The sequence below is a fragment of the Ambystoma mexicanum genome, chromosome 8, assembly GCF_040938575.1.
Source record: "Ambystoma mexicanum isolate Mex_15411 chromosome 8, UKY_AmexF1_1, whole genome shotgun sequence".
Taxonomy (NCBI): Eukaryota; Metazoa; Chordata; class Amphibia; order Caudata; family Ambystomatidae; genus Ambystoma; species Ambystoma mexicanum.
In genome coordinates this window covers 1,723,192,775-1,723,217,251 of record NC_090929.1, presented here as the reverse complement: position 1 = coordinate 1,723,217,251, position 24,477 = coordinate 1,723,192,775, and the positions used below count along the sequence as shown (strand labels likewise).

Here is a 24,477-nt window from a genome sequence, read left to right as displayed (position 1 = left end):
CTGCGGATTAGTGGCGCAATACAGATACAATGCCATAGCAGGGTGAAAGACCGATTTAAGGAGGTATAGGATATGGCCGTTTGTTAGCTTGTTAGTAACTTGCCATTTATACCCCAGTACTAAATGACCCAGGCTCTAAATTCAGAAGGGATTTTGTAAAATGGTTCTATAGCCATTCGATGGATGCACAAACTGGGCACTTTGTGCACAGACCAGGACAGGGCACTGATCACTTTTTGTGCATGAAAACAGCCATCACAATAGACCACATGCCAAACAATGCACAGTTGAACTATGGAAGCCATATAGACATTATTAGCCTGTGATGAGGTGGTCCTGGAAGCAAATCGTGAAGAAGCAATACCCCGGCCGTCCTCACGAGGGAAGGTCTGGGTGACCAGCAAGTATACCTGGCACCTGGAAAAGTGGACTAAGACAGGAGGGAACGCTCACAGAAAGTGATCAGCAAGAGTTGCAAATGCTATTTGATGTGCAATGTGTGACCCCCGTGTACCTGGTGATTACGATGAATTTTCCAACAGCCAGGGGCTAGGCAAAAGAGGGCGCAGGTTGAGCAGCATTCAAAACCCAGTAGAAGATGGTCTCACGTTCACTGAACAATAATTTAGATGCTTGAAACCATGTCATATGATTGAAGAGGGGTTTTAAATGTAAAGAACTTAACTTTGCCCAAACTCTTGGAGAAAGAAAGCCAATTTTCTCTGCAGTTACACTGACCGGTACTTTTCTTGTAGGCAACCCCAAGAACTACTCCGACTCATCAGTTTTGGGGGTAAGGCAGATTAGAGGGGATAAGCATGTCAAGAGAGTCGCATCACCTCCCAATTTTCTGACAAACGGCCCACATCAGCCAACACTTCCCTGCCTTCAATCGATTCAAAATAATATACTCCATCTTCTTGGCACTTCTGCTGCCAACGCTTGTCTTTCACTTCATGTGACATACTTTCAAGTGCCTCACTGCTCTATGGTCCCTACATTTGTTGGCAATATCAACTGTTCCTCTACAAGACCTTTATCCCAAACACTACTGCTTCTTTAGTAAACTTCAGAACCTATTAAAAAGGTGTTCTTGACCAAATCTCCACATCTTCAAAACTCACCTCAATACTTTCCTCTCAGTCCCCATCCCTTCTACTCATCCTCCATCCATTCTCAATGTTACTTCCCCACCATTTCACTTTCAATCACCGCTGCTTTTCTCCCATGATCCAGGCCTTGGCAGACCTAGAAGATAAACGGGACAGGGGGTTCTTATATGTGTGGGTCCCGCACTCGCATGAAGAGAACGAGGAGCAGCCATGTCTGTAAGAGAAGACTAGTGGGTTGAATGTGGCATAGGCCAGACGTGCATACATTTAAAAACCTGCATCCAGTTATTCACCGTGGCTATACTCTTATTGTTTGAAGAGTGGGTTAATTTGGAGTTGGCACAACTAAATATGGCACAATGTACAGAGATCCCATTGAAAAAGCTTGAATGAAAATAAGAGGGCAGGTAGTGCAACGCTACAACCATATGCTGAGATTCAGGGGAAAATGGGGTACCCGACACTTGCCAGAGTCATCTACAATAAAAAGGAGAAACCCTTTGTAGTAAAAACACACAACAGAACTTCGCCCACCAGCAGAGGACCAGCTCACAGGGCCTCAGCTTTACCTTGCCCACAAATCAAACAGTGGTAGTGGAAGGTTCCAGTCTCAGATCTACATCAATCCGTGCCAGATTGTGTTTTAGAAAAAAACATATGAATAAAGGCTATCGCCCGGAACACCAACTGAAGTAAGAGGGGAAATTCGAGAGAAAGCCAGGATGCATTCAGGAAAGCAAAGCCTTTCTCTCTGGACTGGAAGAATTACCCAATAGTCCCGATGTAAGATTTGGGAGTTGCATTTCTAGCCACAAAAAGGGTAGGATCAGATAATGGTCACACAGTCTGGGGGCACTCCAATCGGGCACGCAAACATGAATAGAACCTTTTCCAATCCAATTTATAAAATGATATGCAGTAACAAATCAATAGAATGACCCGTTGAGTGTTCCAACTCTGATCAATACAACACTGAGGCAAGGGTAAAGATGTCAAGCTGCGTGATATTAGCCTGGCATAAGGTAATCATCCTCTCAGTTACACCTCCCCTGCATACAGTAGGCCTCTTCTTACTCACCAAGAGCCAATTATCGCTATTCGATGACTAGGGGAAGAGTTCCCATCTTGAGGCCAGTTAAAGGGGTCGCTCACTCAAAAATGTTATAGTTTATAGAAGGATGGGTCATAATAAAAAAATATATATTTGTGCAAGTGTCAAGTGGCACAGCGAGTAGAGTGCTCGCTTTGACATCCGTGCAGAGCCTGCTAAAGCAGGTTCGAATCACGGCGGGGCAAAACTCAGCCTTTCATCCTTCCGAGGTCGATAAATGAGCATCACACACCGTGGGTAATAAGCAGCGCTCAGATACCTGAGGGTTCATAACGCTATATAAATGGCAATATCTATATATAAATAAAATATTTTTTTTAAGTTCCTATGTAACATTTTTGGGAAATGAGACTCAGAGTTCTGACACAAGGGCATCCATTTTGTGAATTTAAGCAGCCTCCGTTCATGTTAAGCTCTGCTCCGCAGCAATAATCGAGCAAAAGCCCCCTACCGCGAGCTTCACTTACATCTTCCAGAGAGCAGAGCTTAAAACGAAGAGAGGATCTCTTCACTATATGTTTCCTGTGCTCTCCAGGTCCATGGGAGCACAGAAAACAAAATGAAAGGCACAGCAATTACAAATACTTCGCTGGCCACCAGGGTAGTCTTCATAATTGCTGTGGCTTTCTTTTTACATTTCCGGAGCACGGGAAACTACCAGCATTTATGAATACTACGCCACCTGCCGGCATAGTATTTAGAATTGCTGGGACTTTAAGTCTACCGAGCTCCCCCATCGTGGGAGAAGCAGGCATAAAAAAAATACATATATTTTTTTTTTTTTAAAGTGAAGGGGTGGAGGCAGCACGGGGCAGAAGCTGGACAGTAAGACCTAGTCAGCTAACCGAATGGGTGCAAGGTAAAAGTTTCAATTTTTTTGCATCATTGATCATTCTTGGGCTTGGTAGAGAAGGGGGGTGGGAGCTCTCTGTAGATAAACACTGCTAGTGTTAGGGGAAACTATTTCAAAACTCAAACTGTGGGCACGCTAGTTTATGATTATATCCAGAGAAATAACTTTACCACAGGCACCATATTTCTAAAACATTGTAGCTTGGTCACCAATATGAAATTACACCAGTTCCATTGCCAGAATTATCCAGAGTTTCTGCAGCTAGTCACTTGCGGCAGATCTTGACATTCCTAATGATAACAGTTGGTTCCCCAGCCAATAGCAACCCCCTCTACACCACTAAAACTTGTATTTTTTTTTTAATCCATTTGTAACGCGCCAGTAGCCGGCGGGCATCGGGTGCACAATAACACACCAAGACATACATTTAGTTTGACGGAACAAGGAACGTCATGAAGACATGCCCTACTCACTGTAATAGCATTTCTGATGATTATATCTGCTTAGATTCACATGCTGTACATATAGTCTGACATCTAGTGGAAAACGCAGATTATTGCATCTTTCGAAGATCGAAAGGGGACGTCGACATGGCGTGACTAACACTATCCATAACGTGAAGTGTAGTGTACCCAAAATCCCTCAGCCGTCAAGGTCCCTCTGGTTGCGTTTTTTCTGCCGCGAGGGAGCCTTATATTCAGCGATACAGAAGAGAGAAGGTGTAAGATGTCAATGTTCGTTCTACTCCACAAGGGGAGGTAGGGAGGGCGCATGTGAATCTAAGATACAAACATCAGAAATATTACGGTGAGTAATGCATGTGGATCTGCTTAGAATCACATGCTGTGCATAGACTAGCGAGCAGTAGCCAGAGATGATGGTGGTATGTGTTAAGATGGACCTGGTGAGCAGAGGATCAGAAAGCCAGCCTAGTTTCTTGGAACAGGGTAACCTTCTGGACAAGCCAGACCAATCCAGGTAGCATCGGCAGCGGTCAAGACTAGGTCTTAGGAGGGATGAGGGTGACTGAAGGACCTCAATGAGCAAACAGAGTAAAGGATACTTACAAATCACTCCCAGTCAGGTGTAGATATATTAAAAATACAAATACATTTATTCAAGGCCTTTGAGTTTCAACACAATATTGATTAACAGTATCACTTTTAAACCAACATAATCCTACTAATATATATTATATATACACACAAACGACACCAAAGGGGCCTAAAAGGTTAATGCACAAAATGGGTCCACAACCTAGAAAAGGGAAGGAAGCAGATGGTGCAAAGAGTCTTTAGGCAGTTCTGCAGTAATCACAATCCTGACTGAAAGGCAGTCCAGTCCCAACGAATAGGGGAGCCTATTGCTCAAGTGTACTTGCAATGCTGGCGCACGCGGTAGTGCAGATAGGTGAAAACAGTCTCTTGTAGGGTCTGTAGCAGCTCAGTGAGGTGATGCAGAATAAGTTGACACTATTCATGGTGGGTCTCCCAGAGAGGGAAGAACAGGTTGCAGGAGTTGGGAATAAGTCGATAGGCTATCTGTGGAAAGGAGAGGGCCCCTCAGGGGAGACTTGTGCGTAGAAAATGGATGGATGCTCTAGGGGCCACCGGTAAGGGTTGCAATTACTCACTGACCCCTGGCGCACTCTGGATCAAACTTGGCAGCAGAGCCACTCGGTTGCAGGTTCAAATGGAGCAATTGGGTGATTCTGCGGCTTTCAGCAGCGACGTTACATCGATGATTCCCAAACAGGACATTGGCGATTTTCCGCTCCTGGTGGATGATCAGGCCAGTTCCACTGTAGCAGGCTTCAGGGCACAGGGGAGGCACAGCAGCAAGGCACCTGCGAAGTTCGTCACCACGGCTAGGTGACACGGTAACCGTGTGCACACTCGGGTTCTGGCACTCCCTTTACTTCAGACCTGGGAATGCCAAGTGTATGAAATTCGGTGCTAGAGTGCCATGAACAGAGCCTGCGATGTACCAAGTTTCAAGGGTCTCCTTGAAATGGCGGCGGTGGCAGAGCAAAGGTCCTGTGCAAGCTGGTCAGCCCAGCGACACTTCCGAGAAGGCTTACTGGCAGGGTTTGATGAAGGTATCGAGAATAGTTAGTCCCACTATTACAATAGGTCGAAGCATCTTCGCAGACCTTCTAGTTCGATCGGATGCAGAGGGGTCGAGCGGGACGACAACGGACTCAGGGTGCCAAACCTTCCAGCAGGTCATCAGTGGTTCCTAGACTCGGCTTCTTAGTTTCAGGATACTTGGATCCCATCCTTCGTTCAGTGAGAACTCAAGAGATCGACACTCTTATCCAAAATCTCTTTTGCGTCAAAACGAAGCGTACCCAATGGGAGATCTGCTCGCATACAGGCACACCATACGTGGACCAATCACGGACCACGGTGGTCCCACTCATTCACAGCACAACAGACCGGCACCCAGGGTGTGTATTAGAACCAGACAGTCTAGCCCACATCCTGGGGGCACACACACACACGGCATGCAGAAGTCCGCAAAAGCTTGGCGTTTCGCAGGAGAATGCATGCCCAAATAATGACTGACCCAGGTCGGCTCGACTTGGGGAAGGTGAAGGGGAAAGATGGCCAAAGGACAGGACAAAGAACCTTGTGGCATGGCCATTTTGGAGCCAGGCCACCTATTAACGTGGTTAAAATGACAGGAACAGGCTAAAATTATATGAAAAGATAAGCTACTACCAGTTCTGTCCACAACACATCTGCACATCTCCCAAAAAGTCCTACGAGAGTATCTAGGGTCTTTGGAAATGACTACACCCAAGTGCACTGTACTTTAAAAAGGTACATTGTACAATTGTTACATGTTGCAGAAAAGTTGCAACATTGGAAAAGGACTAAGGGAAACAAAGTCTCCAAGTACTGACTTTCTTCAGGGCATGTCCGTTTCCCCATAAAAAGTGAGCGAAAGCCCAGAGGAGTGCAGCAGAAGGCTGTGCTCCCCTGGCAAAGTCAGACTAATGTGTTTAAACAGCAGCAAAATGTTTGGGGGTGTACAACTGGAGGGAAAATTACATGCATACACTTTTGGTGTAATGTACCGGTCCGAAATGTCAATAAACTAGGCCATGTTGTCCATGTATTGCTCAAACCTCGCCCTAATCCACAGAGGCTGAAGGGTCTGGAGGTGGAAAAGGTTGCCCAGGAGGGGGAGATTTTTCCAATGAGGCCTTAGATAGAGGCTGGGGGCTTTCAGAATACTCCTCTCGACAAGGGGGGGGGGGGGGGGTTGCCTGCCAAAATGATAGCCGCACGGCTTTTCACAAATTTTTAGGCGGTTGTATATTAGGTCTCGACGCACCTAAAGGCGCAGTCGGTGACTCCACCAAGGCCTTAGGTGCTTGCGTGCCCTTGGACGGTGCGTCGGCATGCTTTCTAGGGTGAACGCCCGTTCCAGAGGGATACCCAGTCACAATGCTGCTAAAGCATTTGCGTGGAGGGTGCCGAACTGCAAGGTTCGGAAGGTGACATTTTTGGCAACCCTGTTGTGCACTTCTTCAACAGTTCCGTCGAAGAGGCCTTAGGGGTTGTGGGCTTTTGTAACCGTGGTGTGTGGGTGCCCTTGTTGCTGGGGTGTGCTCTCCCCATAACGAGCCGTTGGACTGGGCCGGACATTTGGAAGCATGCAGGCTCCGCTGAAAGGTCGATGGCTTCCAATTCAGAGCCATGGCTGGGAATGGATTCCTCGTCATCCAAAGCGACAACGGGAGAAAGGCTTTTGGCCTGCATAGCATAGGCCGCCCACTGTTAAGTCTGCCTGTCTTTCAACGTTTTTGGTCGAAAGAGCTTACAGGCCTTGCACGAGCGCTCGTCGTGGTCTCGAGGAAGACCCCGATTGCAACGGCGATGGTGTCCTTCCAAGGAAACTTGCCGCTACACAACGGGAAAAAAGTCCTCTCACATAAGTGAAAGAGAGGGGTATGAAATACATTCTTAGAGATGAATAAACCCAGGACCCCACTTTCCCTAGTGTAACAGCCTGGCCAGCAGGCCGAAGCCACGTGATTGACAATCGCCGAGCAGCTGAACAGTTACCAAGCAGTTGTAGATGTCGGCGGCGGCACGAAACCCACGAGGCAGTCATCAAGAAGATTAGTCGGGAGACTAGACGACCGTAGGTCGTGGGAACAAAGTTAGCAATATAAAATTCTTACGAGCTCCGCATAGGCGACCAAATAGGTTGGTGGAAAAAAAAACAATCTCAGGGACCTCGAAATGCGAGGGATTTTAGGTACACTGCACATCACGTTGGGGATAGTGTTACAGCCACGCCCATGTCGACATCCCCTTTCGATCTTCAAAAGAAAGATGCAATTTCCACTAGATGTCAGACTATATTTATTTGTAACATGCTGGGACAACGCCCATAGCGTTTGAAGCCGGACAACACAGTCAAACAAATAAAAACATTTCAGTCGGCCAAGCCAGTCATTCCAGGAGAGAGAGGGTACCGGGGCGTTAGTGAAAAAGCAAGATGGCTACGTTTATTCGAATAGAAGGGTCTTCAGCCTCCCCTTAAAAATTGAGATGCACAGCATGTGATTCTAAGCAGATCCACAAGTCTCAGAAACAAAGGTTATAGGTCATGCCAAGTAAGTGTTTAGCTGAAGAGCTGCGTTTTAGTACAGATTCTGGCCTGTATCGGTAGCCAGTGGAGGGATTGTCTGTGCAAAGTTATATGCTGATGACACGAGATTCCTTTGCAGATATGGACAGCATCATTTCGAAGAACCTAAAGCTTAGATGCGTTTGTTATCCGCCCCCATCAGTAGTGAATTGCAGTAATCTAGGCAAATAATGGGACTGTTGGGAGATTGCAACCTGGCAAGTTCTCTGCATCCACAAGCTCTACAGCCCGCCTGCGTAATATGACCCGGCGTGCCGTGCCACTGGTTCGGGGGTTCAGGAAACGCATCCTGATGTTTTGTCTTTCTCCTGGGCCCAGTGTGGTGTTGGCTCAGGCCGGACACTCCGGCGCTGCCGGTTTCCCAGGTGGCGGCTAGGCAGGTTGTTTAAAGAAATGCACCTGCAACCTGAGCTCCTTCCTCATCAGTAGCAGAGCCGTTCATGTGCATGGTGGGACATTTCCAGCTCGGGAAAGCTTGCAGGGCACCAGTTGCCTTGCAGATCTGTGCTGGATGACGTAGGCGACACAGAGCACCCATTTGGATATTTGCTTGTGTCCTTGATGGCTGCTGTCTTGATATGGAGAAAAGTAACGTTGCTTGGTGTCATTAGCCAGGTGCTCGACATCTTGAGTGGATACGAGCTGTAGGTTTGTTGCAAGGGGTCTCCATATATGAGATTATTGCATATCGCTAAAGTGCAGTGGGGTTGACTCGATTGTTCAGGTGGGCATTGTCTTGCATTCTGGACCTGTAGTTTGCCATTCAGGGTGTGGAAGTTAGAGACACGATGATGATGAGGTTTTGGTTGGGCACTTTGCTGGAGGGATTTGCTTATGGTCATGTGGCTTTGTTGTGCATCTGTTTTTTGAGAGTGAACCGTGGGCCATTATTGTTGGGGGCCTATTTGTACCGAGTGAGGAGTGGGGGTTGCGTGGTCGAGTTTGCAGAGTGGATTGGAGTCCCTGCTTCACTGTTCGGCGTGGTTCAGGGTCCTGGTCCCCTCCACCCATACTCTTCCCACTCTCCTGCACCCCCACCACCATCTGTCTGGTGATCCCACTCCCTCCTTTTTGCGATGCAGCCGGAGTGACACTAGTTCTTTTGCCACTTACATCACCGCCCATATATCCCTCCAGGCAAGGTGACAAACTCCAGCCAGATAAACAGCAGTTTGCCCTGCCATGCCCCAACCAGAATAACAGAAGCAACGCATGCATGAAAAGGCAATACAATCACAGGAACTTAAAGATCGGAAAGTGGATTTTTACAAAATTGCAATATTTGCATCATTATTTTACGAAACTTGTAAACAAGATTGAACAAAAAATGTAAAAAAGGTGCTCACCATTTATACCAAGAACTGCATTCTTTGTTAAAACAGTGGTGTTCATTTGGCTACAAATACACAGCTTAGAAATTAAGCAATAAGCTACACTTGCTAGAACCACTCCAGCATGCCTGCCTGCCCCCCCCCCCCCGATTAGGGCAGCCGCCAGTCTGGCCTCCATTCAGCCGGTACAGACTCCAGCATGGCCCCCCCTGATCAGTGCAGCCGCTGGTGCAGCAACCAGTCTGCTCAGGGTTTGCATGCAAGATCAGGGCAGCCGCCAGTCTGCTCAGGGTTTGCATGCCCCCCCCTCCCTGATCAGGCCATCCGCCAGTCTGCTCAGGGTTTGCATGCCCCCCGCATCCCCCTGATCAGGGCAGCCGCCAGTCCGCTCAGGGTTTGCATGCCCCCCCTGATCAGGGCAGCCACCGGTCTGGCCCCTATTCAGCCGGTAGAGACTCCAGCATGCCCCCCCCCCCAGATTAGGGCAGCCGCCAGTCTGGCCTCCATTCAGCCGGTTCATACTCCAGCATGCCCACCCCCCCCCCCGATCAGGGCAGCCGCCGGTAGAGACTCCAGCATGCCCCCCTCCCTGATCAGTGCAGCGCTGGTGCAGCAACCAGTCTGCTCAGGGTTTGCATGCAAGATCAGGGCAGCCGCCAGCCTGCTCAGGGTTTGCATGCCCCCCTCCCTGATCAGGCCATCCGCCAGTCTGCTCAGGGTTTGCATGCCGCCCCGCCCCCCTTGATCAGGGCAGCCGCCAGTCTGCTCAGGGTTTGCATGCCTCACCCTGATCAGGGCAGCTGCCAGTCTGCTCAGGGTTTGCATGCCCCCCCACCCCTCCCTGATCAGGGCAGCCGCCAGTCTGCTCAGGGTTTGCATATACTTGTGGCAATGATTCGTCACTCGTCCCGTCCAGCAGCCTCCTGCTTTTATCACTGCTCCATTTGTCTCAGCTTTCATTTGCATATTCTCTGATGCCAGGAGGAACACACTAAATGAGTCCTGTAGCAGTGCACGATGGGTAAACAAGCATTTGCAATGCCAACCGTTTGGGCATGTGCGAGCATGGTAGTGGTATTAACTGGCCAGCGAGGGTAGCAGGTGCAAATATGGTGCGAATACATGGGTCATCTAATAGCAGTGCCTGGCAAATGACATACTTACATATAGGCTGAAACTTATTTTTAGCAGGAATTCAGTGTAGGGTACGCACAGTGCTTGTGGTGTGGATGAAGTGACTGAGAGCAGATCTAGTTTAGAGATGGCGGCTCCAGTTGGGTCACCGACTATAGGAGGACTGCGTGGAGAGAGCGCTAGCGGGAACTTGAGGGTGGAGTTTGATGGTTAGGCTGGAGTAATATTTTCTTTGTTTAAATTTAGGACCGGGTGCAACATATCTTTACCTGTTCTGTTTATTAGTAGAGTAATTGAAAATGGGTACATATGTACTAGACGGGACACACAAATACATTGTTAAAATGCAGAGCGTTCTCAGGCGTGTAATTGAACTGCCCTTCCTTCACAAATATGGGAGAGTGACTTGTGTGTGGCTAGTAACAGTCAACTCGAAATGTTGCACTCGTTATAGCATTTAGAACATGGAGTATTACAAACAAAATACACTGTCCATACTCCCATTTACCAGTCTTCAATCTTTGCTAGCCAGGGAAGCAGGGAGGCACAGAGTACTGGTAAGTGAATAACAATAGTTACATTCTTTTATTTAGGCATTTGTCGAAGCGCACCAAGCACATTGGCATCTCGGAGTGGAGGGAGTGGAGGCCAGGACTGGGAAGCTGCCCCCAGATGTTTTGGAGTTGAATCTTGGGGTGACAAGGCAATGCTTATAGGCAGATCTTAGGAGGTCTTACCAGGGAATGTCTGCTCAGTTTCTGTGCGAGGTATGATGGGGCGTTCTTAGTCAATGATGATCGATTGAAAGGATCGTGAAGTTGATTCGGTCCTTGACCAGGAGCCAATGGGCAGATTTGCTGACGTTTGTCATGTGTTCACTCTTGCCAATATCTAGGGCCACTCGCAGCGCACTGTTCTGCACCATGCTTTTAGCAGAGGTGCTGCTGAGCAATGAGTTGAAATAGTAAAGATTTGTATTGGTTTTATTTAAAACCTTTAACAATTTAAGAACAAAGCCAAAACAATCAATTTCCACTGAATTCCTAATATGGAAGGAAAAAACTACCAATTTAAAAAAAAAAAAAGAAAAGCAAAAGTAACAAATTCCCAAAACAATTACAGATCATCTAAAACAATATATGGAATGCTGTTCCCCAGTGAATAAACACCATCACGCCCCACAGAATGATTGCCAATCTAGAGCCCCATATTATGCAGGGCCCCGGAGTCTTCATTCTGGGGGATTCCAGTCAAGAGCTTGACCCCAGCCAAGACCAACACATGACTTCGCCCATTAGAAATCATCAATTCCTAGTGTGGGGGGGGGCGAGGCAATTATGGGGCCCAAGAACAGTCCTCTGAGCTGTCCAACTCACACACGTTGTTAACAGATGTTTCAACGATTCTGCCTGAGAAGGACTCAGACAATACCCACAAAAGCACAGGTCCTCCTTCAACTGTTTCCTGGCAGCCAATACTGGCCTGGTTGGATACAGATTTAAACGGATTCTCAAAAAGTGCCCTCGTACCGTTGAATATAGGAAAGCTTCAAGTATTTGGGTACCGTTTTAGATGTTTAGAGTCTAGCACATAGACTTTTAGTCTATGTCAATATCCAATCGTGCTGGTTAAGTTTCTTTTTTACCAAGTCAGAATTAGAAACTAATGTTGCCACGGAGTCCAGTTCTACCAAACAATCAATACATTTAGATTTCCAGAAGGATAAGTAGTCTTAATTAGCAGACCTGTCCTTATCCCGCAGGATGTCAATTTGGGGGCATTTACGAAAAATAGCAAGGGTTTTCCACAAAGAGAGAGTAGAAGGATAATAGACCCAATTCAAAACGAATACAGGACATGGGCAAACACTTCGGTAATCGCAAGATTAGTTTCCAAATAAAGTCCTTCCAAGGGTTCCCAAATTTGCAGCAAGAGATTTAAACAGGATTCCGTCCCATAAGTAAGAATTGCCATCACTTTTTGATTATAGAAGGTTATGAATGGGGTCATGAAAAATATGCCGAATCTGTACTGTAAAATCATACCCCGGGCAGCCAGAGTCTGAACCTTTGATCTCCAGAGGAGAGCCCAAAATCATACCCCAGGCAGCCAGATTCTGAACCTTTGATCTCAAGGGGAGAGCCCAAAATCATACCCCGGGCAGCCAGATTCTGAACTTTTGATCTCAAGGGGAGAGCCCAAAATCATACCCCGGGCAGCCAGATTCTGAACCTTTGATCTCAAGGGGAGAGCCCAAAATCATACCCCGGGCAGCCAGATTCTGAACCTTTGATCTCAAGAGGAGAGCCCAAAATCATACCCCGGGCAGCCAGAGTCTGAACCTTTGATCTCCAGAGGAGAGCCCAAGGAGTTTCAGCTACACTCTGGTTGACATGAATGCCTAAATAGATCAATGAGTTAATGCATTACAGCCGATTAGACAGAAGGCCAGGACCAAGGCCACCAAACACAGCGAGACTGTGGGGTTTATCACGGGAGGGGCATAGGGAAGGAAGAGGAAAGTCTTGAGGTGCTTGTGTAACTTGAGAAGATACGGCTGAAGACAGAGAGAAAGGGGGAGGCTATTCCAGAGGAGGGAGCCAGCCGAGGAAAGAGCAGCCACACGCTCTCTGCTTAGAGAAGCGCTTGACAAGCAGAGAGCTGGAGCTGGAGGATCAGAGGGATCTGGAAGGAGAGACAAGGGCGAACGTTGCAGATGAATCCAGAAGTAAGAGATGGGAGAGGTTGCCATGGTTATTTGCATCATCTAGCTGGTTTTTGCGGTCAGGGCTGTTTCAGTTCCGTGCTTTGGGCAGAACACTTAATGGTGAATACCCACAACATACTGCGATTCAAGGAATTCTGGGATGTGTAGCTAAGCAACCGTATCAATGATTTTCAACTGAACTGGGACTGCCGTGATAGGTCGGTAATTAGTAGGGGTTGAGGAGTTGAAGGCAGGGTTTTTCTTTTGCAGCAGGCAGATCCATTATTCTTTGAGGACAAGGGGGACAGAACAGGTGGCAAAGGAGGAGTAGATTATGGCGGTGATGAGCGAGAAAAGTGGTTCAGCGCACTCTTTTACAATAGAGGCTGGGCAGGTGTTGCCTCTACAACGAGAAGGTTTAAGGCCTTTCATAATATTGCCAAGTGTGGCGAGACGGATAGGTTTAAACTCGAAAGGCGGAATGTTTCTGCTTTCTCCAGGCGGTGGCATAAGATCATTTGGCTTGAATTTTGGCTTGCAGTACTGCAATTTGGTTTGCATAGGTGTCTTGGATGGTGGTACACCAAGAGTTGTCTTTAAGGAAGGGGTCTCGAGCTCTCGAAGGATGGTGAATAGTTTGCGGGAGTTGGAAGATGCCTGGGTGATTATCGTTACAGGTGGCTGCTTTAGCAGCAGGAATGGTTCGACTGTAGCTGAGGAATGCCTTGGCGAAGTGTGTTTTTTTAGCAGTGGTTGCGACAGGCAGTTTCAGCTGTTTTTTTTGTGCAGATGTCCCCTTGCTCTGGGGAGAAACAAAGAGAGGTGTTGGAAATGTTTTGCTTTTCAGGCTTTGAGGGTCACCAGGAGGTCTAGAGTTTTGTTGAGCAGAGTGTTGCAATGTTGTACCAAGGAGGCAGTATCCGTGGTGTGCCGTAGGGGGTACCCGACGAGTGGGGTCATCTGGGCAATGGTCAAGTTGCGGGTGCTGCACGCCATAATGGTAGACAGCATGGCAATAGGATTGGTGCATAATAGTCTGTGTTGGCTTGGGGAGGGAATGGTGAAAGGGATGGTGTTGTGGTCTGACAAAAGGGCACAGGAGGTTGGACAGGATGGTGGTGTTGCATTTGTGATCCACGATCCAATCAAGCGTGCAGCCATGAGCATGCGTGAGGGCAGTGACCAGTTGAGTGCAATCTAAGGCTGCAATGCAGCTAGACAATGCAGCGGTCTCTGTGTCCAAGGGGTCATTGTATCCAAGATTAAGGTTGCCCAGGATTAAGAGTTGGGGGTGGGTTTAAGGTTGGCTATTAACAGTTGCGAGAGGTCGTCATCGAAGGATGCAAGTGGGCCTTGGGGGGAGGGGGAGTAAACAAGGGTGATGGTGGCATTTGGTGCACACTTAAGTTTGGCAAATATCGGTTCACAGTTGGGTAGTGGGGCTACATGTAGTCAGTATAAGGGGATAGTGTCCTTGTAGATAAAGGCTAAGCCACCTTTTTTCGATGTTCTGTCGCAGTGAAGTAGGGCATAGCCATTAGGGACAGCACAGGGCCAGCGGTGGGCGAGAGCCAAGATTCTGACAAAGCGAGGATGTCGAGGTTATTCGTGGTGATTAGGGCGAGGATGCCATGTGCTACCAGAGACCTGGTGTTGAGAAGTGCACTCTGAAGCAGAGGGGTCTGAGGCACAGGAGTGATCATTGGCCTTGGCATAGTTAGCTGGCGCAGAGATGCTGAGAGCGGTACAGTCGAGGCTGGTGAGCAGTGATATTTTGTAGGTGGGCATTGAATGTGCGCTGAATCAGTGTGGACTGGTGCCAACTTATTGGGCGCAGTACAGCCTTTTTCGGGGCCGCGTTTGAGAGTAGCTACGATGGGGGCACAAGTTGAGGGGGGAAAGTGGGTAGGTGGTGGAAGGCCGCGGTAAGCGCCTGGGAAAGCAGAGATGCTTTTACCATGAAGGCGGAGAGGAATCCAGTGTTTCAGACGGAGTGAGCAGGAGGAGGAGGCCAGCACCCCACACCGCAGTGGATATAAGGGTAAGGGGGGAATGGAGTAGGGGGCAGTAAGGAAGGGTTGCACAAGACTGCACAGAAGGGCACAGTTCTGGCAAGAGGGGTGCAATTGAGGGCAGGTGCATAAGTCTTGAGGCACCAGGCAGGGCTAACCTTTCAGGCAGAGGGCTGAAGGGTGACATCCTGAAGCAGGGCTGGACGGGAAGGGTGCAGGCGTTCCGTGGCATCATAGGCGGGGGTGGGCAGATTCCAAAAGCAGCACCAACGTTAACAGGAGTGGGTGCACCTGGGGTAAGATAACAGCTCAGGACTCGTGGTGGGGAGATGTGGGTGTGTGCGCCCAATAGCTGGGAAGCTGCATGCGGTTGAGTGGTTAAGGTGACCTGACATCAGGGACGGTCCTTAATATTGGTAGGAGTGGTGGCATGGCATTGCGGTTTTGTGCATACAATTACTTCGTTCTGTGCAAAACCAAAAAGAACAAAACCAAAAAGAATTATTGGATCATCAACAGAAATCAACCAAATTTCACGGTGGGAAATTATATTGGACTACAATAAATACCCCAGAGTAAGAGCAAAGGCGGCCTTGAAGTCCTAACCCATAGAACACCTGTAGGGAATGATCTGGAGGCGACTGAGGCATTGGAGACGTAACCCCAGATCCCTCACGGTTCGTCCTGCAGGGGCTGCACACAGAATAAATACCCCAGAGTAAGAGCAAAGGCGGCCTTGAAGTCCTAACCCATAGAACACCTGTAGGGAATGATCTGGAGGTGAGGCATTGGAGACGTAACCCCAGATCCCTCACGGTTCGTCCTGCAGGGGCTGCACACAGAATAAATACCCCAGAGTAAGAGCAAAGGCGGCCTTGAAGTCCTAACCCATAGAACACCTGTAGGGAATGATCTGGAGGTGAGGCATTGGAGACGTAACCCCAGATCCCTCACGGTTCGTCCTGCAGGGGCTGCACACAGGATTGTAGTGGACCTGCTCAGAAAGTAATGCAGTTATGGAGGCTTTGCATGACAAGGAAGCTGGAAAGAGGCCATTTGGCAGCACAGATGCTTGTGGCAGTGCCTTATTTGGGGATGAAATGCGCAATGAGGGGCTGCTGGGGCATCAGGGGTGCATAGACATCTATGGGGGTCGTTCCTACAGATATTTTCTGGCTATGCAATTGGGGATGTTGGCAAAAACAAGCTTCTGAAAAACAAACAATTTTAATACCCAAGCCAATCCCACAGTGATTCTGGGCAAGTCGCCCGTCTCGCTGAATCGCAACAAGTTTTAAAATTCCACGCTTACGTGGCTAAAAGGGAACCTTTGATTAGTGACGGTGGCAAACTCTTCTACAGAGCCACCGAATCTTGAGGAGGGTCGGGGGGGCGGGGGGGTTACAGACTATCGTGGCAAAGGAAGAGAAGAGCCATTTGTGTCGAGTTCACTTTTCTGTACCACTGTCCAAGATCACCTATAGAGAGGAAGGGGGGGGGGGGCGCTTAAACCAATTACCTTCAAATGTAGTTAATGCAAAAACAAAGACCACATTCACCACAGACATTTTTTTTTGGGGGGGGGGTCCTAAAGAGGTAAAAGGGAAGTAGTATCACTCAAATACTTCACTTCCAAAAGCACGCATTATTACATTATAAACAAAAAAACGAGTACTGCAGAATTCGCCACCTATAAAAAGGTGCTGAAACTTAGGAAAGAAAGAAGCACATAGCGAGAGCACTGAAGATAACATGGAGTATGTTACCTCCCGCCCCCCAGTCCCCGCAAGGTTTTCCCCAAACACCTTCTTATACAGTACTTCATGCAGGATCCCGCCAGCGTTTAACTCCCTTACAGCCCCAAACAGAAAAGGCATTCCCTGCCCAGGGGAAACACTTCGCAGGTTCGAGTCTCTGGAATGGCCAGTTAGCGGCTGAAGAAACTCGACAGGCAGGGGTGTGTGTGTGTTGGGGGTGGGGGCATCACTGGCCGCAGAGATTCCAGACACCAGCATTCACCATCGACAGTCACACACCCAGCACAGCACAGTGTTCCCTGCACATCATTAACCCGCAGCAAACACGACCTGACCTACAAATCACGCCACACACGCACACCTAAAGCCGACTGCCAGATCCCGAAGCAAACCCTGCCAGCTCCGGCCTGGCAGTGAGTCACCGGCCAGGAATAGATGCGCCCAGTGTGGGGCCTCCTGCACGCCGTGTAAACAGCGTGCCTTGCGCTTGCTAGCAGGGCCGATGCGCCACACCTCTGCACAGGTCACCACCATATGCCTGCGAATTGCTGCAGGCAAGTCGGGCATGCATGGTGGCGATGCTGTGGGTAAACACACAAGCATAGTGGCGATGCTGTGGGGAGCACTGGGAGTAAACACACACGCATGGTGGCGATGCTGTGGGGAGCACTGGGAGTAAACACACAAGCATGGTGGCGATGCTGTGGGGAGCACTGGGAGTAAACACGCAAGCATGGTGGCGATGCTGTGGGGAGCACTGGGAGGGAGTAAACACACAAGCATGGTGGCGATGCTGTGGGGAGCACTGGGAGTAACACACAAGCATGGCAGGCGGCTCTGTCGCAGAACTAGGACATGGATTTGGATCGGTGAGCCCCCACCGTTGCCATGAACTTGACACCACTGCACCACTGAACCATTCCACGGCCGGCTAAGGAGCCGGCATCCGTTCAAGCAGAGACGGAGCCACATGAACCCCAATCAGGGGCACCCCAGCAATCACATGCACAGCCAGGGCCTCATGGCAAGTGCTGCAAACATGCAGAGTAAACATGCACGGGAGACTACTGCAGCGTGTGGTGGGGGAAGAGGAGGGGGGGGGGGGGCTGGGAGGACAGGCGCGTGCAGCAGCACTCCATGCAATGTGCAAGCGCTTCAGGGCCAGGACTTCAGGCTGCCCAAGGGCTGAACATCAAGAGAAGACATTCCCAGGAAAGGGCAGCTGGGCTCCAAGTCATGCAATTCCCAACCTTCCCAACACAAGTCAAGAGCTGGAGCAGCATTGGCAAACAGGGAGGCTTCACAGAGACATAGCTATCGGACGTAGTTTACCCAAAGATGTGAACACAACCTGGAGAATTGGAAAATCAGTGTATGCTTCAAAATAAAACCAGGCCCCGATGGTCAATTCCCCCCAGTAAAGCAGAGTCCTAGGAAGGCTGCAGCAGGCAGCAGGCCTGCACTTACCCACGCAAGCATTCAGGAAGAGCCAGTCACTTACCCACGCAAGCATTCAGGAAGAGCCAGTCGGCCTTCCTCATCCGGTTCTTGATCTGCTTGAGTTTTTTGAAGTCCACATGTAGCTCCTCCTTACTACAGACGGCCCCGGCCACTTCAATCCGCTGGAAATCCAGCTTCCGTTCAGCCTCACGCTTGGAGCTGGGAGGAGAGCGTCTCTGGCCATTGCCCCCACTGCAGCTGCCCCTCCAGCGGGCCAGGTCCTGCTCGTTAATAATGGAGGAGGCCTCTTCGCTCTGCGCTAGCTCGATTGCTTCAATGTTGTTAGGCCTTGGGTGGTCGCACACAACACAAGTCTTGACCTTGACCCAGTTCTCATAGGTGCAGGCCGAGCAAGTCCAGCGCTGGGGCCTGGTGTTCAGCTTGTTTCGGTCATTGTACTCCACACAAGGGTCAATGGAGAAGGGAACTTGCCGAGATCCCGAGCCGGAGGACTGGGGGGATTCCGTCGGGCTGCGGGTGCGGCGCTGGCACAGACACTGTGTGCATCGAATGGCTCGTGGCCAGTTCAGATATGTGCACATGTGACAGGACCACTTGCTGCTGCTCTCCACCCCATAGGCCTTCACGCGGGGCCTCGCACTAGAGTCTGGGCAGATGAGCGGGCTGCCGCCCCCGCCTTCCATGCTTCCAGGGTCCCAGTCTCTCCCAATGTCGCTGCAGCCACCCTTGAAGGGTTCCTCAGTGATTATAGCTGGGCTGGGCTTCTGGGCTCGGCACATGGTACACTTGATTGCAGACGGCCAATTTTCAAATGTGCAATACTCACAGGCCCATTTAGGTCCACTCTCTGTCATCGTGAACCCCTTGAGGTGGGGGATGTGGCAGACCGGAAGCTGAAGGAGAAGAAGGTACAGGTGTTAGAGGAACGCATGCGAGCTAGCACAAACATACATGTTGGTCTGCAGCGAGTCAGGCAAAGCTAGCTCTCAGCTCATTATGCAGACACATTCAATGCAAAGTACCGCAATCCATATTCATGGGGGGCGTATGTGCATGCAGACGCCCCCACAGGGGCCCACAAGGCTGGAGAGGACAACAAAAGAACACATTGGGATCGAAGAGAAACTCCCAAGTTAGAACCAATTTAGATTGAAAAACCTTAGCGGGTGTCATAGTGTTAGCCATTCTCATTGGCCACGGCAGAAAGCGCATTTATCCATTTGTAGTTGGCTTTAACACATTAGAAACACCATATAGTCATACAGAAAAAGCAACAATGTATTCACGTTGCAGTGGTTAAAGATAAGGTGACATTTTGAATTTAGCGGTAGTATACCGCTTTTAAAGGGATGTGCGAGTAGGTGGTAGTACACGAGGAGTCAGGCAAGTGTTGCGGTAAAGGCAAGGTCTGGGGGCTAAGGTCGCAGGAGTTCTGCCATGCTAGATTTTAGGGCACATTACAGGATGTGTTTTGGAGAAGTGGGAGAAAGGCCTAACGTGGAGCTGCGGCTCTGTCCAGTTGATCCCGAGACAAGACCCCCGCCCCTCGTTCCCCCCAGAGAGAAGTTTGCTGCCAAGTTCACAGGTAGACGTGCTGTGTCATCAACAGTTAATTGAGTCCAGCTGCAGAGCTCAGGAGGAGCTGGGAAAGAAATGTTGGGTCCAGGGAGGAAGGATAGGGATGCGTTTTTTAAAGGTTGAAATCATGTGAACAGGGCACAGGGTTCTGCGATACCAAGAGGCCTGGTGAAAATGTGGAGCACTACTGCCCTCACCCGAAGAGCCGTCATCCTATTTGACCAGCAGGCGCTGCACTCCAGGGATCATTAATAAACGAAATGTAAACATAAGAGTGGTGCCTCAATCAAGACATTCAAGGGCACCTGGGTTCCCAGAGAGATAAGGGGCAGCAGGAGGGGCACATGCTAGGGCTGTACCCTGATGTGGGATGATGCCAATAAATGTATATGCAAGGGCAAGTAGCGGTTTCTGAATGCCACAGTGTCTGGTAAAATGACAAGGCCCATTGCATTATCAAAGCAGAGTTGACCTCGCTATTCAAAGTTTGATCAAGTGACTGAGGGGTGAACATCAAGTGAGGGTCAGGAATATTTTCTAGTTAAAGAAATGTATTATGGTAACAATGTACCTGGTAGTTAATCAACTCCTAGTGACAATGTAGTAGGTCACGTGTTATGAGGAATGTGCTTTAGATAACATATGACCAATAGGGTAACGGACTACAGGGAATAATTAGAATTGTATATATGTTAAGCAATGGGGAGTGCAAGATCATGTTGTAATCTTTTTTTTATACATAATTGTTAATTTGCGATGTTCCTGCTATAAAAGATTCAACTCCTTTGGGTGGGGCGAGTTCCGTGTTAGTTTGGTCCTAATGGAGTGTCTGAATCTTTTTTGCACGTAATAAAATCTTTTCTTTGCCATCGGTTATTTGGCCTATTTTGGATTGTTTTTATCATTCGGGTTTTGAGTCACTCACCTTACCAAATTAGCAACCCCTGACGTGAGGCCAGGGGGGTCCCCCACCACGCAACCTGGGGCGCAGCACCCTTCTGCAGTGACCAGTCCCACATGCACGACTCGAGGTGATTTGCAGGTGCCGTGTTGCCAAAAGGCCTGCCGGTTCCTTGGAGCGGTGAGCTGCGCTCAGCCATGCAGGCAAATTTAAGGGGACCCCCGCATCAGAGGTGCTCAGAACGCATAGACGCAGGTGCACCTTTGTGGTAGAAAAAACGGGGGAGAAAAAATGTGCGGTTGAGTGTATGCAGAGAGCAGACCACGTTGCGATATATTGGTATCGAATAGTAGTCAGAGGGATCTCCTCCGACAAGAGGAAAGAGGGCGACCTAAGTAGTATAATGGGGATAAAAGAAGAGAGGAAAAGGGATCCCCTCGTACAAGAGGGAAGGCAGCACTGCAAGTACAATAGTGGTCCATTATATACAGGAGCTGGGATCCCTCTGCCCGGCAAAAGGGGGCATGAGGAGGGGAAACGCCCTCGTCTCGAACAAGGAGTCAGAGGAAGGGTCTAAATCACTACGTAAATAAGTGCATTTTCTCTCGATGAGTTTTTTTTGGTATGAATTGTGGTTTAACGTGTATATAGAATTGTTGTGCTGTGGGATTGAAAGGATGGGCTGAGATTCAGGTAATCATAGCACATCACTGTAGGATACGGCAGGTGAAGGAAAAGGAAACAAGTTAGTACAGAAGAAGTTGGCGAAGTTAAGTGTAGAAGGAGCACCGATTACCAGCTCCCCTGAGGAGCAGCAGCACAGAAGGCAAGCACCGGAATGGACGGAGGGTTACCAAGGGCACTGTGAAGAATCCAGTGGAGTCACAGATTCTCTGGCAGTAACCTCCTCCCATGAGGCCAGAGGACAGCAGCCACTATCCGATACAGACCAATGGGGCGGCTATATATATGAGAGAGGAGACAGCGTCTGGGGAGAGGGCATGGTTGCATCGGGTGAGACATGCTATTCCCCCCATTTGCCCTAGAAAATAACCTACCCCATTTGTCCTTGAAAATAACATCCCTCTTTAGTTCTTCCTGTTTCCTCTCTCTTTCTTGGCTCGTCTTATGCTGTCTTTTTCACTTCTCATTATCCTTCCCTTTTGCCTTTCTTCCTCTTCCAACTCCCTTCTCTGCTGTCCCTCAGATTCCTCCTTTTCCCCTTCTCTTTGCTTCCCCATCTTCATCCTTCGGCCCTTCCACATTTCTTCCGTCCAGTTTAAGTAATATTTGTCCTCCCAACAACTCATTTGGTGTAATCACTGCTTCCCTCTTGTCACTTTGGATGAAGTGGACAGAACGAAAGATGAATCGGATAAAATTGGAGGAAGAAGGGATTAAGAAGTATCCTGAGTAGATGAAATGTAACGAGCAGATAATATATAAAGTATGCACCAAATAAACGAAACAGAAAAGTAGACTGAACGCATGGAAAGGATGGAGTAGTCAGATAAAGTGGATAAAGGAATGAAATGGATGAAAAGGGGACTGAATTGAACAGATGGAGTAGATGGAACGGACAGAACAGAGCGGATCGAACGCACAGAATGAATCAAACGGATAAGTGAAGGCAAAGGATGGAACAATGAGTCTACTTGTCAAAACGAAAGGATGAAGTGATGGAAGAGACTATCAGATGGAACGGAGTAAACGCACTGGCTAGCAGAGCGAATGGAACAGACTAAACTTATAAAGTGGTTAGAATGAAGGAGCGCGTGGAACGGATGGAGGCCGTGGAACGAACGGAACAGACTGGACGGACGTAGAGGTCGAACAGATCAAACGGATGAGTGGATTGAAGGGGTGAGACTACAGAGCAGATCGAACAAATGGAACAGATCAAATGGACCGAACAGATGCAGGGACGAAACAGATACAGTAGACAGTACAGATGGAGTTGATGAAACAAATGAAGCGGAGGGAACAGATGCAGTGGATCGATTTGATGGAGTATATGGAATAGATTAAGTGAATGGACAGAACAGAAGGAGTGGATGGAACAGATGGAGTTGAACGAAAAGCTGGAATAGATGGAACAAACAAGAGCGAATGGAACGGAGGGAACGGGTGGAGGGAACGGATCAAGCGGATGTAACTGATGAAGCGAGTAAAACAAATGGAACAGTTCGAACAAATAAAAAGGATAGAACAGATGGAACATGCTAAACAGATGGGAAGGATGAAATGGATCAACAGATTGGATGGAGTAGTTTATATAGATGAAGGATCGAATGATGGAATGGATGGAAAGTCTAGTAAACTAAATGATGAACCAGACGAAATATATTAACAAAACTTAGTGAACAGACAGAGTGAATAAAACCGATGGTACAGATGAGCGCTCAATGTCAACCCATACCAACATCACACTACCACGCTTACTCTCTCCTATACACCACCACTCAATGAGAACACAGTGATAGTAGGACACATTTGGTATAGCTGTTCTCATACTAACCCCCGCCACATACTCCACATTATCCTAATTAAACACAGCTAGCTGAGCACACACAGCTAGCCTAAGCGTCTCCACAGGCTTAACGCAGCCAGAAATCAGTCTGGATATCAACCCACCAGATTGAACACATATTCCTTACCTCCCAACCAGCCACGCACCTTATGGCTCTCTCTCTCCCTCTACTGACTTGAACTACGGTTCCCAAGGGCGTTCAACCCACCAGCGCCTTGAGGTCATACCAATGATACATAAGGCGCTATATGAATGCAAAGTAACATAACATAACATAACATTTAGGTAGCCTTTTTGACTCTGGATTTCCTGCTCTGCCTCAGTAAACATTGCCTGCAACTCACAGCGCTCGCTGTAGTCATTGTGCATGAGCAAATTCTTTTGGGTGCTTAATTTAGCCTTGTGGTCTATTGTTATGCATCTACTCCTTTTCCTATGAAGGCCATGGAAACCCTGTCCCCAAATCTATGGATTAACCTTCCAACTTTGGTCAACCATGCCGATCTGATGAAATCACCTTTTCCAATTCCACTGGTCAATCAATCAGAACAGACTTCCCATCCAAACCTTGTAAAAATGCGTATTCAATTGTCAACAATGAAATTTGGTTCCCAGAATCCCCTAAGTACTGGGACGAAGAAGAGAGACAGAGCAATGTGGAGCAAAAGAGACTAAGCTCGGTGAGCACTCTAGTGTTTTCTGGCACACACCCGTGCCCAGGAAATGTAAGCAGCCCAAAATGAGAATCAATGACAGCTGCTGTGGTGAATGGCGAGAGAGCTGCACCTCACTACGAGGAGAAGAGAGCCAAAGAGCTGGGACCAGTGTGGTGGAGCCAGGCGGCTCACCGACGGAGAAGAAGCTGCTGAGCCAAGAGACGCAGCGGAAACGCCAGGGGCCTGAGAGGGACCCCCTGGGTTTTTTTCAGACGAAGGAAAGCAGCGTTTCGCTTACCGGACCCAAGAGGACAGCAGGTGTAGAGTGAAAGCCGCGGGGGACTGGTGAACAAAGGAAAGGCGGCTGCTAGAAGGAGACACAGTAATCCTTCATGTGCAGACCGCGAGAAAATTCACCAAACGCCAACAAAAAAACGGCGAGTCCACACAGAAGCATTAGGGATACTGGAGCATCAGTGAGCACGCAGAGTGCGAACATTTGGGAACTACTTAACCGAGAAAGAGACAAAGAATTGACATATTGAGGTCAAATCACAATCAACCCATCTCCGAATGTGTGAGAATGTACACGGTGGAAATATTTAAACAGAGGATAGCATATCCGAAGGATACATTATATACAATGGTAGGTTATGTTACTTTGCA

At 48.6% G+C, this 24,477-nt stretch overlaps 1 protein-coding gene across 1 annotated transcript in view; it reads right to left on the bottom strand.

Moving 5' to 3' along the window:
* Positions 1-24,477, bottom strand: part of ZRANB1 (zinc finger RANBP2-type containing 1) — a 421,332-nt gene that overhangs the window by 374,124 nt on the left and 22,731 nt on the right. The window contains exon 2 of the mRNA XM_069612045.1: positions 18,187-19,039. Coding sequence (XP_069468146.1) covers positions 18,187-19,000 — 814 coding nt within the window. The 5' untranslated portion in view covers positions 19,001-19,039. The remainder of the gene's footprint in view (positions 1-18,186; positions 19,040-24,477) is intronic.